The sequence below is a fragment of the Bactrocera neohumeralis genome, chromosome 3 (assembly GCF_024586455.1).
Source record: "Bactrocera neohumeralis isolate Rockhampton chromosome 3, APGP_CSIRO_Bneo_wtdbg2-racon-allhic-juicebox.fasta_v2, whole genome shotgun sequence".
NCBI lineage: Eukaryota > Metazoa > Arthropoda > Insecta > Diptera > Tephritidae > Bactrocera > Bactrocera neohumeralis.
The window spans coordinates 11,336,010-11,348,466 of NC_065920.1; the positions used below are offsets into that span (position 1 = coordinate 11,336,010).

The 12,457-nt window shown below is 39.0% G+C and overlaps 1 protein-coding gene across 6 annotated transcripts; it reads right to left on the reverse strand.

Annotated features, from left to right (window-relative positions):
• Positions 1 to 10,824, reverse strand: LOC126753831 (P protein). 6 transcript variants are annotated; one of them, XM_050465552.1, is made up of 11 exons: positions 10,697 to 10,824; positions 7,015 to 7,535; positions 3,480 to 3,621; positions 3,184 to 3,419; positions 2,929 to 3,092; positions 2,597 to 2,869; positions 2,220 to 2,539; positions 2,017 to 2,155; positions 826 to 1,648; positions 670 to 763; positions 1 to 590 (listed from the first exon to the last, which is right to left on the reverse strand). In XM_050465552.1, exons 2-11 carry the CDS (start codon positions 7,256 to 7,258, stop codon positions 500 to 502), a joined length of 2,526 nt encoding a protein of 841 aa, XP_050321509.1. In that variant the 5' UTR covers positions 7,259 to 7,535; positions 10,697 to 10,824; the 3' UTR covers positions 1 to 499. The 6 variants fall into 6 exon arrangements, with proteins under 6 accessions (XP_050321509.1, XP_050321508.1, XP_050321506.1 ...); XM_050465551.1 differs by having other exon boundaries at positions 7,015 to 7,565; XM_050465549.1 differs by having other exon boundaries at positions 7,015 to 7,866.
• Between the last annotated feature and the right edge of the window lie 1,633 nt (positions 10,825 to 12,457).

A 12,457-nucleotide genomic window follows, 5' to 3' on the forward strand; every position in this document is an offset into this window, starting at 1 on the left:
TCACAATAAGATAAATATGCATATTTATTTAAAGTGCAGATTAAGATATTCTTAAGAACTTTTTCAATAAAATCACAATCAAAAAGTTGTTAACATTTGCTTTAGTTTTCCCTACTTGTAGTAGGAAGAGAGATTATACAATATATGGTATACTTATTTGTAGTCAATAAAATCATATAAAGTCATATATAATAGAACAAACATATTGTAATATAATACACATATGTATGTATGTATATATGTAAATTCAGCTTAGAGTTCGGTTAAAATTTCTAAAAGCGAAAAAATCTGCTTACTAAAATTTAATGAGCACGCAAACGCTTGTAAAGCATTTTCAATAAAAATACTTGATAGAGATAGTTTATGCTTAAGCCTATATATAATATAATATATTTATTTATGTATGTATGTGTGTGTATAGAACTAATTGCTTAGCAGCTGTTAGCCTTGAATTGAATGCTGGTAAACTTCGAGCTTGGCTAGAAAGCGCCAGTAGCGACTACTCGCTATGCCATTCGAAGACAATGTGCGCCCATATGAGATAGGCGGTGATGATAACGATTTGTCCCAGCATCAGTGGAAAAACAACTCTGTGCGAGAGGAGAGTAAGGAGAAACAAAGAGATAATAGTAAAAAACTTAATATTATTTGTTTTGTTGTTGCACTCACTTCAAGTAGCGTGTGAATGTTATTTTATAACCATGTTGTTCGGCAATGCCGGCCGAGACCACATTAGAGGAGGCGCCATACAAAGTGCCATTTCCTACGAACAAATATTTTGCTTTTAACACAAAAGTCATCTTCATAATAACCACTATCACCCACCTCCCAAACTTGAGCCGAATGTTAGCGCCCACACCAGCGGCTCCAACGGCAGACCTAAAGTCTCCCTGCTCACCAACGATACTACCACACGCACCATCATAGCGGTCACTGGTATGCTGTCTAGCACCGCCGACGCCAACGCCGATATCCATAATATAATGAATATAGCCATGGCCAGACGATGTCGCTCGTCGACAAATAATATAATCCTTTTCGTTAATTCACCAATACAGGCGAAGAGGCCCAAACGCTCCACGCATTCCATCATCACAAACATGGCGGCGAAAAATAGCAAAGTCGTCCATTCGATGCGATGCAACAGATGCTCCATATCGTCACGATTCAAAACAATCAACAATGCAATGACACCGAGCAGCGCCAGCCAGCCTAGCGGTAACGTGCGCCATTTCGGCACCGACTGCACGAAGAAGCAGACGAGCACGAATGTCAGCGCCGCACAGGCTTGCAACAAAAGCATTTTATGTTTGATGGGATACTTGAGTTTGAGTTCCTGCAGTGTATGTGTGTATGCGTCGTTCGAGTCCAGACCACGTTGCTTGCGGCGGAGCGTACGTTTCAGCAGTTTCACTTTCTTGTGCAATGTGGCGCGTACGAGGTCGGCATCCTTGGAATAGGAGGAGAGTGAATTGGCGGCACGTTGCCAAACTTTAATTTCGCGTCGTAGATCCTTAAACTCTTTCGGTTCGTTGAGACGCAACGATTGTGGGTCGCGAAAGACGAAACGCAAATGCATGCAACTCTGTATGGTGACCAGAATGACGCCGGGTAGGGTGTGGGCGACGAATTTGGTGAAAGTAATGCCCTGAATGTGGAAATGAGGTATTCAAGGCTCATTAATTAGTTCCAAGACATTTGAGTATTATAAATTTTGATCAGTTTTCTAAATATGTTCATTGTTTCAGAAACTTTAACCAAAAAACGTAATTTTTGCTGCCCAGAGCTCTACTAGGATATCCATTGGGAATGGGCTCTTCGAGCTAAACCCACGTAGAGCAGAATATTACTAATATTGGTTCCCAAGCTTACGTATAAGACGTACATTTTTCGAAGAATCCGAGGTGATCATTATTTTTCTATTCTACGATCTTTGATCTTCCTCTCATTGCTTCCATTGGATCAGCTTATTCTACTATACCTACATTCCCATATAATTTAAAATTTTCAACTTACATTTTTGGTAAAAAAGTGATTCGAACAAATAATGATCGAAATTGGATCACCAATGGGTGTTAGCGAGCCACCAATATTCGATTGTACTATGATACCGAGTAGCACCGGCACCGGATCCAAACTCATAACTTCGCATAATCTGTAAAAAAAAAAACAAAAACTGATTAAAAGCTATGACCTCCCAAAAACTTACACGAGCTTACCGTATGGCCACTGGTGTCATCAAAATAACAGTTGTGACGTTATCGAGAAAACTCGATACAAAACATGTTATAAAGCAAAGAAAATATATCATAGGCCAAATTTTACCGCCCGAAATTTCGAAAGCCAACACTGCTATATAGTCAAAGACACCGGTCTCCGCCAGAATGCCCACAATGATCATCATACAGAACAGTAATGTCAACATTTCCATATCCATCCATTCGATGATCTCATCCATATTTGGACGATCGTCGAAACAAGCCAACACCGCGACAGAGAGTATGGAACAGACAATGGCCACAAAGGTGCGTTGGAAAACCTAAGAGTAGAATACAAATTGTATTATTGATCACAATTATTATTTTTATCTTCATACCTCCCACACGAGCAACGCATAGAAGATCAGTAATATGCCCGCCGCGAGTAGTGTGCCAATCTTTTTATTAATAATCAGCGGATTGTAGACCAACTCGACAGCGAAATCCTTCTCAGCATTGGTGTACATGCTGAGCCGCATTGTCACACCCAGTTTTTGTAGATTTCCTAAAACATTGGCCGGCATATCGTAGGTCTGATTGCGCCAAACGACAGGCGCCAGCTCAAAGAGTGTTTCCGAAACTATCGGTATGAGCCAAGGCTGTAAAATGTTCTACAAGAAAAGCATTGATAGTGTAACAAAAATTAATTTTAATAACTCAAAATAAATACCTTGTAATCCTGTCTGTTGTTTATTTTATCATAATACGACAACTGTGGCTGAACGAATAGAAATTTGCCAGCATCGTCATGCTGATACATGCGCATGGTCTCGTTGAATGTGCCGAAGATTTTGAGCTTGAAATCGCCGGTGGGATTCTTGGGCAGCACAAAGTCTACGATTTGGCATAAGAATATAAGAACGTTTGAATATTATAGTCATATATGTATATGATTTATCTATGAATTTATAAGCCTTCCACTCACTTTTCGTTTTGTTCCACGGCACTTCCAGTGTCTTCTCGAACAAATGCTTCTCTTCGAATATCATTAGCACAACCGCTGCAAATACCCAAAATATCAAGAGTCCGCCACGTTTTATTAATCGTTCACGTTTGCGTCGCTCCTTCGACTTTTGCTTAGCCACTACACGGGTCACAACCGCTTTTGCCTTTTCGTTGGTCGAGTTTTCGATGTCCGAGAGTGTACATTCGCCGTCGGTACTATGTATGTATGAAAGTGTTACTTATCTTAAGTTCTACGTTTTAACCAATTTTACTTACCTTCGTTCATCGCCTGTATTATGGCCGTGTGACAGTTTTCTCATGTTGATATATTCGGAATCTGCAAAACTGTGCTCGTCTTCATAGCTCGACTCCAAGTCATGTGGATTGCCGGACTCATCATCCGTAACCACTGTGGAACCTGTGGAATTTAAAATGGTAAATGTAAGGATTAAATGCTTTCTTTTTTATGTATACGAGTATTGGGAGTGTTTTTTACGTGATGGATTCCAAACTCAGCACACAACCCTGGGGACTTTAGGTCGCCTTCAAACGGCAGTTTTTTTGGCTACCCAGAGGATACTTGGTCTAAGACCGGAAGTCATAAGATGCTTGAGCCATATGTAAAAGAATCGTTTCTGTTCACTCGGAATAATTAGCGCTCAGAGAACTTTCCTGACTTGCGTGAACTTCTACACATGGCTCCATCCTCTCGGCATTATGAGTTTTCGAGAGAAAGGTTCTGTGGAAGATTTATGGTCGTTTGCGCATTAGTCACGGCGAATACCGCATTCGATGGAGCGATGACTACGACTACATTGACATAGTACAGCGAATTAAAAGACAGCGACTGAGCCGGCAAGTTTATGTCGTCCGAATGGACGAAAACACTTCAGCTCTGAAAGTATTCGACGCAGTGCCCGCCGGGGGAATCAAAGGAAGAAGAAGATCTCCACTCCGTTGGAAAGACCAAGTAGAGAAGAACCTGGCTTCGCTTGAAACCTCCAATTGGCGCCAGACAGCGAAAAGGAAGAGTGACTGGTGCACCTACGCTAGTAAAGAAGAAGATATCGACCTTGAAATTTCTGAATCATCTACCTAGTACATTCCTATTTTCACAGAACGTCCTTCTTTAAGTTATTTAATACCAAATTTTTATATGAATGGAGACATGTTCACATTCCAATGAGCAAATATAGACTCTAAGTAAATACTTCATTAACATTAAATATGAAATATGGCCATCATTATGAGTTATAGAAACGCGTGTCGAAACTACGAAGAAGTCAATGGGTTTTTCGCATACCACAAAGAAGCATCAATCAATCAACAACAAATTATACAACATTAGCACGCTCGGGAGTACATACACGAGTACAAACTAATAAAATCAAAAATAATAATAATGTTTGAGCCAAAGTCATAAGGACACTTGAGTATTTCTGTAACTGACACCCACATACACGGAGCGACTGTACACAAATACTAAAAAAATTTCTCTATATATTTCAATTGTCTGTTATGAATATTATTATTTGCTTATGTGTTGGTACATACATATTTATGGCTATGAAAAGCCCAATAATTCCGATATTTATGGCGTAATTAACCTTCGTTTATATTTTTTGCTGTTAACCACTTCCTTAACTACTTGCAAATGAATGCGTGGGAAATGGAATTGAATGGCGCTTCCACTTGAAATGCATGGAAAATGAAGTAGAGTATCGACGACTCGTTGACAAGAGCAACGTTTACAGTTACAACAATAATACTTGCGTTGATTAACGACTCAATTTAGACAAGCACACAAAAAAGCGATTGCCAAAAGGTTTGCAAACAAAAGATAAACATCAAACAATTGTTTTATTTGATTGGTTTGTGGGAACTGCCATCAATAGCCGGCTCATATTTCACTCTCAATTAACATTTGACATTTACACATAAGTAAATATACTTGTAGTTTATTGATGGCATCTATTACCTTATGTATATGCCAAAGGAAATAAGGTTCTAAGATACTAAACTTGAGCGATTGGCTTTAAAAGCCATATATGAAAGCGTGATTCGTATTATCGTTTATGGACTCAAAAATTGACCGAATGAAATCTTGGAAAACTTCATGTGATTAGATTTTGCATATTTTCAAACTAAACTTACAGACCAACATAAAAATTCCAAACAGAAAATCAAAAAAAAAAAAAAAAATCAGAGTTATCAGAGATCTTATGAGAAATCAGCTTTCAGATAACCTTAAACAGTGCCACGCTCATAACTCAATTAACAACAGAAAATACCATAATATAGTAACCTATCTTTTATTTTGAAGAACCTTGCTAATTTGAACATGATATACTTGCTTGCTTTTCTCACCTTTTAATTATACCAAAATATTTAAATTATAACAGTTGCTAGTTCAATTCGCCACTATCGAAGGCTCCAAAAATCGATGACCGTATAATATTGTTATAATGTTCTAACCACCTGCTAATCTATATATCTCTCCCATTATACCAAAAATTAGACTTATACCAGTTGCTTGTTCGATTCGTCACGATCCATGATTCAACAAATCAAAGGCAGCATGGTTACAGATTAGGTTATTTCTACTCTTTATCAAATACAATCAAATCTCAATGAGTACATTTAAGCTAGAACATTATATACTCAATGTGAGCTGTATAGACTAAATTTTCAGAAATCAAAATATCACTTTAGAATCATTTTCCAAGTATATTTCATGCAACTGCTTTATTTAAGTATCACCAATGTCGATGAACATTTTCGGTCAATGACCTGAATAAAAATTAAAAATTAAAAAGAAAAATCCTGATTTTATATGTTAAAAAATCAACAGAGAGAACAGAAATAGAGATCAACATTGGCAGAGCTTATTCGATTAAAAGTTGAACGAACAAAATCTGAACAAAGGAATTAAACCATAATGGAAGAGCAGGAGAGCGAGAAAAAGATCAATATCTTGACATAATCTGACTTTGAACTTAGACATACTCATAGTTTTATGATGTGACTTCATATGACCAGACCAATGCAGTCGATGGAACGATGAGCTCTACGAGATAAATGACGACATTGACATAGTTCAGCGAATCAAGAGACAGCGGCTACGCTAACTAAGTCATGTCGTCCACATGGATGCAAACAATCCAGATCTAAGAGTATTCGATGCAGTACCAGCCGGGAGAAGCAGATAAAGACCTCCACTCCGTTGGAAAGGCCAGGTAAAGAATGACCTGGATACACTTGGAATCTCCAATTGGCGCCAATAAGAAGAACGACTGGTGCTCTGTTGTAAACTCGGCTATAACCGCGGAAGCGTTGTCTGCGCCAATAAAGAACAAGAAATAGGAGTGCAAACAACTCACTGTCTGTTTGGCAAACATTCCAGTAAATTGGCTATACCATTCAACCACTATTCTAGAAGCTGTCAAGAGGTAAAGGAACAAGAGACCACAGGCAGCTTTCATGCGAATGCAAGGCTTTGTATAAAAGATGAATCGCAGTGAAATGCATCTTAACAGCTTCGCCCACAAAGTTCTATTCATAAATATAAAATAAAATATGTTTACGCATGCGTAAGTTAAACATTTTTTCCCTTACGTAAGTTAGCCTTGAACTTTGCATTTTTTGCACTCAAATATCTAAATTTAAACTTGACATTGAAAAACTAAAAGTATAAATATTTCCCCTGCAGTTTTCGCCAATCAATTAGTTGCTTGCAGCGCATTTTTTTCTGTCGACAACATGTTAAATTAACTATAAATACAATGCAATGCATTTTTTTCTGTTCACCTACCATGCAAACGCTCATTTTCCATTTGAAAGGACACCATGCTCGGATCGTGTCGTATTTGTGGCGGCAGAGCGCGCCACACCTGCAGCGTCTGCTCGGTGACCTGACCAGGTGCCATGAGATTGCGACTGGAATGCGGCTTCAACAGATCAACACTCTTCGTTGGTGTGCTGGCGGCGACGTGCGCGGGGCTGTGTATGGGGCTGGCACCATTCTTCAGCACGCGTATTTTATCCTTTAAGCCCATATTCTCGACTGTGTGTGTGTGTTTGTGAGAAATGAATAGCTAATAATGAGCAGCTGTGTTGATTTACTTGTAAACACAGTTGGTGGGTTAACAGGTGGGTGGTTGCTGTATCGTTGGCGGTTTTATCTTAGAAATACGTTTGATTTTTCCACTGCGGTAGCGCACGCGTGCTCCATAAACGCTCACACACGCTGCGACATTGTTTATTTAACACTTAATCACAATTAAAATAGTTAAGCACAAAGGCATTTCTTGTCTGTGGCGGCTCAAGATGTTCCTGTGTATTTGTGTGAGTGTGTTTATTTAACTAATTAAAATGGAATTAAAGTAGTTTGTTTTGTTTATGTGTTCGTGTAATGAATTAAAAAAGACGAAGGCGTTGAAATTATTTTTTTTTATTGTTTCTTTTATAATTTGCTATGCGGATACGCGCGCTCGTCGCTGTTGTGGCCAATGTCAATTCCCATTCCACTGACACTGACAGTGGCGGATTGCTTTTAGACACACTTGTTTATATATGTATATTTATATTTATAGTTTGTTCAATCATACACACATAGGCGTTTAATTATTTTCTGTTTTCACATTGTATTTTCAAATTTTATTTTCTTCGTTGCGTTGTTTTGCAAAAGATTTTATTTTTCAATATTCATATTTGGTTATGCATGAATTTGTATGAAATATTTTTACAAAATAATATGAAAAACAAATTATTACTTCTGGGGTTATTTTCCGATTTTATGCATCACACTGTCGGTAGGAGTTCTTACTCGTATAATATTTGCGCTCAGCAAATTTGGTTATTGTAGTTTTAGTGGTTTAAAAGATGTGTGCATTAAACTTATTAGAGGGCGGGGTCATGCCCACTTTTTCAAAATTTTTTCACAGATGTCTTGCTACTGCAATCCGCCGTTTTATGTAATTTAGTGCTTAGTTACGGCACTTTATAGGTTTTCGGTTAACAGCGTTTGTGGGCGTGGCAGTGATCCGATTACGCCCACCTACGAACTATCATTTTTTTGTACTATGGAACCCATATACCAAGTTTCATCGAGATATCTCAATTTTTACTCAAGTTACAGCTTGCACGGACGGACGGACAGACAGACAGTCACCCGGATTTCAACTTTTCTCGTCATCCTGATCATTTATTTATATATAACCCTATATTTAACTCGCTTAGTCTCCTTTCAGCTCGATAAACTTGAACCAGTAACGATCCAAGAGTAAAGAAAGTTAAGGATTCCCTCGAGAAAAAAGATCGGTTGAGTAGTTTGCGAGAACTATGGACATTCGACTTTACTTCGAGAAAAATGCGTTTAAAGTTTTAATGGACTAAGGGCTGACCTCGAGCGCGCAACTTTTCAAGACTGTATCCTTATTAAAGAATTATATAGTACAAGTTTTTTGAACTGATGAAACCCCTGTAACGCCTTAAATCCGTCTGAAAAATATGTTTTCTATAAATGTGGAGAGTTGACTTTACCGACGAAGCGGAGAATGATTTTTTTAAATTTATGCGATAGAAAGTGAAGAAGCTCATAACTTATGTCAACCATATGAGGCATTAGTAAAGCCCTGTGATGTCTCGACCTTCATTATGATCTGCTCTAAGCAGTCGATGTTGATCACAACTCGTGAATCCCAGCAAATGGTGACCGGTAGCATAGTATTTTACATCTTCGAAGCAGGTTAGCTGGTTTAAGTTCACTATTTAAAATTTTCCTTGGTCGCTGGTGTGTACTAATGGATCGACATTTCATAGTCGCTTGCTAAAGGTCCAGAAACTACTTCGCATTGCTTTTAAACTAGTTCAGATAATACTGTTAAGTGATCTCACAGTTGCACTTATTTTCCGGAGTGATCAAATACGGTATCCAGTTTCCTCAATTCGAATATTTCATGCGGAATATGACCCACTTGATATTTTGAGATGCCAACTTCGCGATAAAAAGCGACTTCGTTGAAACTCGTTAAGCCAATTTCTTACAGTCGATCTCGTCCGTATGAGATAAAACAAGAAAAAGCGTTAGCTTGCCAGCATCCACCAACATAGTAGGACCGGAGTCTTTTATTTCGATTGGTCCCCATACCATAAAGGAGCTTCTAGGTAAGGGTTGGGAGAACATCAAACCTCAAAAGGTTTAAATATGTAATCAAACTTCTAAGGGAAAAACTCAGGCTATTTGTCGCCTTTTACACTGACCATTTTAAGCTCAAGAAGCACTTATATAACATGTGTCTAGCTTCTTATGCGAATTGCCGGTTCTGCGAACTCCAGAACACCTGCTAATTGACAGCATAGCAATCTGTTGACGCCTAATTCCATATAAGAACTTGATTTTGATCGGTCAGTGATCAGATATGGCTGGTCCGATGGTTCTATCTGAATAATATATTCAGAGGATTGTAGCGTTGCTCGTTAGACAATAATCCAAGTAAAATTTCGTGAAGATACCTAGGACCAGAAAAAAGTTTTCCATACAAGGACATGATTTTGATAGTTCAGTTTCTATGGCAGCTATATACTACAGTGCTCGAATTACGGGCGTTCCGACAAATGAACAGTTTTTTGGTACGAAAAACACAACATTTCATATCGATTTCCCAAAAACTGAAGGACTAGTTCGTATATATACAGATAGATAGACGGACGGATGGACAGACAGACGGACATGGCTAAACCGACTTAGCTTCTCAAGCTGATCATTTATATATGTATTTTATAGGGCCTCTGACGTTTCATCGTGGCAAGCTTAAAGAAAAAACGAATCTCATTTTACTGCAATTTTGACAGTAAGGGTCTGCGAGCATGTAGTACTAAATAATAAATAAAGAACTCTCTTGTATTGTCTTAAGTATATAAAAAAGTTTTCTCCGTTTCCATTACTTTTTATAAGAAACTTTCAACGTAGCAACCTCAACTTGAAACGACAAAAATGTTCGCGAAGGTGTAAAGGTTCACGCCTTCAAATGCTCGTAGATACAAGCGATAAATGTCAACAAAAAAATACATTCTTCTTGTGCATTCTTATTCTTCGCGCTCAATACGCGTGTGTCATGACGCAATGCTCCAAATGTTACGCAGGCTTTTGTATATTAATTTACCGATTTATTTATGTTTTTGGATATAAAAACTGGGTTTTCACACGTCCGCAAAGACGTGGAGAGATTTGAAGCTATTGTGTCTGAATTAGAACTTTTTTTTTCATTTCAAAATATTTTACACTTATTTTTATTTCTTCACATTTATTTATGTTTATTCTTGCACTTTCCAGAAGGAACTTTCCGCGTTTGATTTATTTATATTTTCTTATCACTTTCTGTAAGTAGCCACACCACCACAACACTTCATTGCATTTTAATCAGCGGTAGAAATGATTTTTCATTTACTTTCGTACACACACATATACTACACACTTATTTACACATATATACTTGCAAACAATAAATTTCTGCCGCGACTCAACAGCTGATTGGTGAACTTGAAAAAATCTTCGTTTGCATTTTCATGAAAAATTCCGCAACTTTAGCAGTCAGCGCTTGCCACACGACTAATTTGAATTCGCTGCGCCGCACAGCATTTCAACGGTTTCTAAGTGCCGTCGTCGTGCTTGTCGCTGTTGCTACAGCGCCGCAGCTGCGCGTAACGCTGCCCCCGAAAACAAACTGTGCCCACTTCCAAGTGTCGCTGCCGATGTGTGGGTGTTGCTTTCCTGCCGCTTACTCGGTACGTGTGCGCAGGCTTCATCTTCGTGGCAGCAGCAGTCGACGTCACCGCAGCCGAGCAGCAGCGTTACTAACTGCTTCCAACGTGCAAACACGCCTTCAACACGGCGCTGATAGCTAGCACACCTCCACTGCCTTAGAAAGCTCACAAGCGCAAAACTTTTATGTGCCAACGAGCTTTCGAAAAGTTCAACATTTGTTTATTTGACCGGTGAAGCCTGTCAAACAATCAACAAATATTTCTTGTGTGTACCCACTTGGCACTGACAATGAATTTCTAAGTGCTTAATGGTTGTTGTTGCACGAAAAGCTTGCAGAAAAGCATACACAACGTGAAAGCAGTGGTTCACAAACATATTTCACTCTGATTGCTAATATGTATTCGAGCTAAATCTTTAAATAAATAAATGTTGTTAAAGCAGTATGTCAAATTCTAAGAGATGTAGAGTTCAACAGTTGATTTAATAGTGCTGTAAGGAGCTCTCAGTCAAGCTAGGCTTTAGAGTACTGGACCATTGTAGTGTTTATCAGGCAGAAGTGACTGCTATTAAGGGGGCGCACTGCTACGAAAAGCAGCCGCTTTCACTGAGATGAGCATTCACTCCAATAGCAGGACGGAAATACTAGTGCTGAGCACTCTGACTGTGTGCTCAAAGTTAGTCAAGCGGTGTCTGTCCTCACTAGTAATAGCACCAAGATAATTCATCATCAGGCTCGTTTTAGTGTCTGATCATGGCGGAATGACTGACAATTACAAAGCCGACGAGGTAGCCAGAAGAGGATCTACATTGGAATATTGCATTGTAACACTGGATCGCATACGCTTAGCAAGAGCTGGTCGACGACCTGCTCCTGTACGACTGTAGGATCCTTGTGGCCTAGCTGGCTGCTACAAAGCCCACAAGTTAGCCTCGGGTGGTACCCTTTCGCCGCTTACATTAGACTTGGACCAAGTTGGATCTCCATTGGCATCTTGCGCTCCAGCACTGGATCACGCATGCGCTCAACAGGCACTGGTCGATTTCCCGCTCTTGTGCGACTGCACGATTCTTTTGACCTAGAGTAGAAGATAATTAAGGCTAAAAATCATGACAGGCGGACGGCAAGTTGTCAAAGTTTTTGGAGGAGGGGAGGTGGAAACAGTCTTTGTAAGACTGAGTTTTAAATATCTTGGCGGTCTTACCTTCGGTGAAAAAGGATACATAGAAAAAAATTATATTGTGATAGGCTCAAACCGCTTTGTAGATTTTAAAGAGCCTTGTGATCTCTTCTATAGAAGTGGTATGTAACACTACGGACCGGCGCTCTATGCTGTCCAAGTGAGAACCCTGTCAGGTTAACCAAGCCTAACCTAACCAACAGAACCAGAAACTCGAAAAGAAAGCTTTCGACAGTTTAGTACTAATTAAAGTCTTCTGTATAGATAAAATATTACTTAGTTTGCATCTTCCACTGAAAAAGTTCCACAAA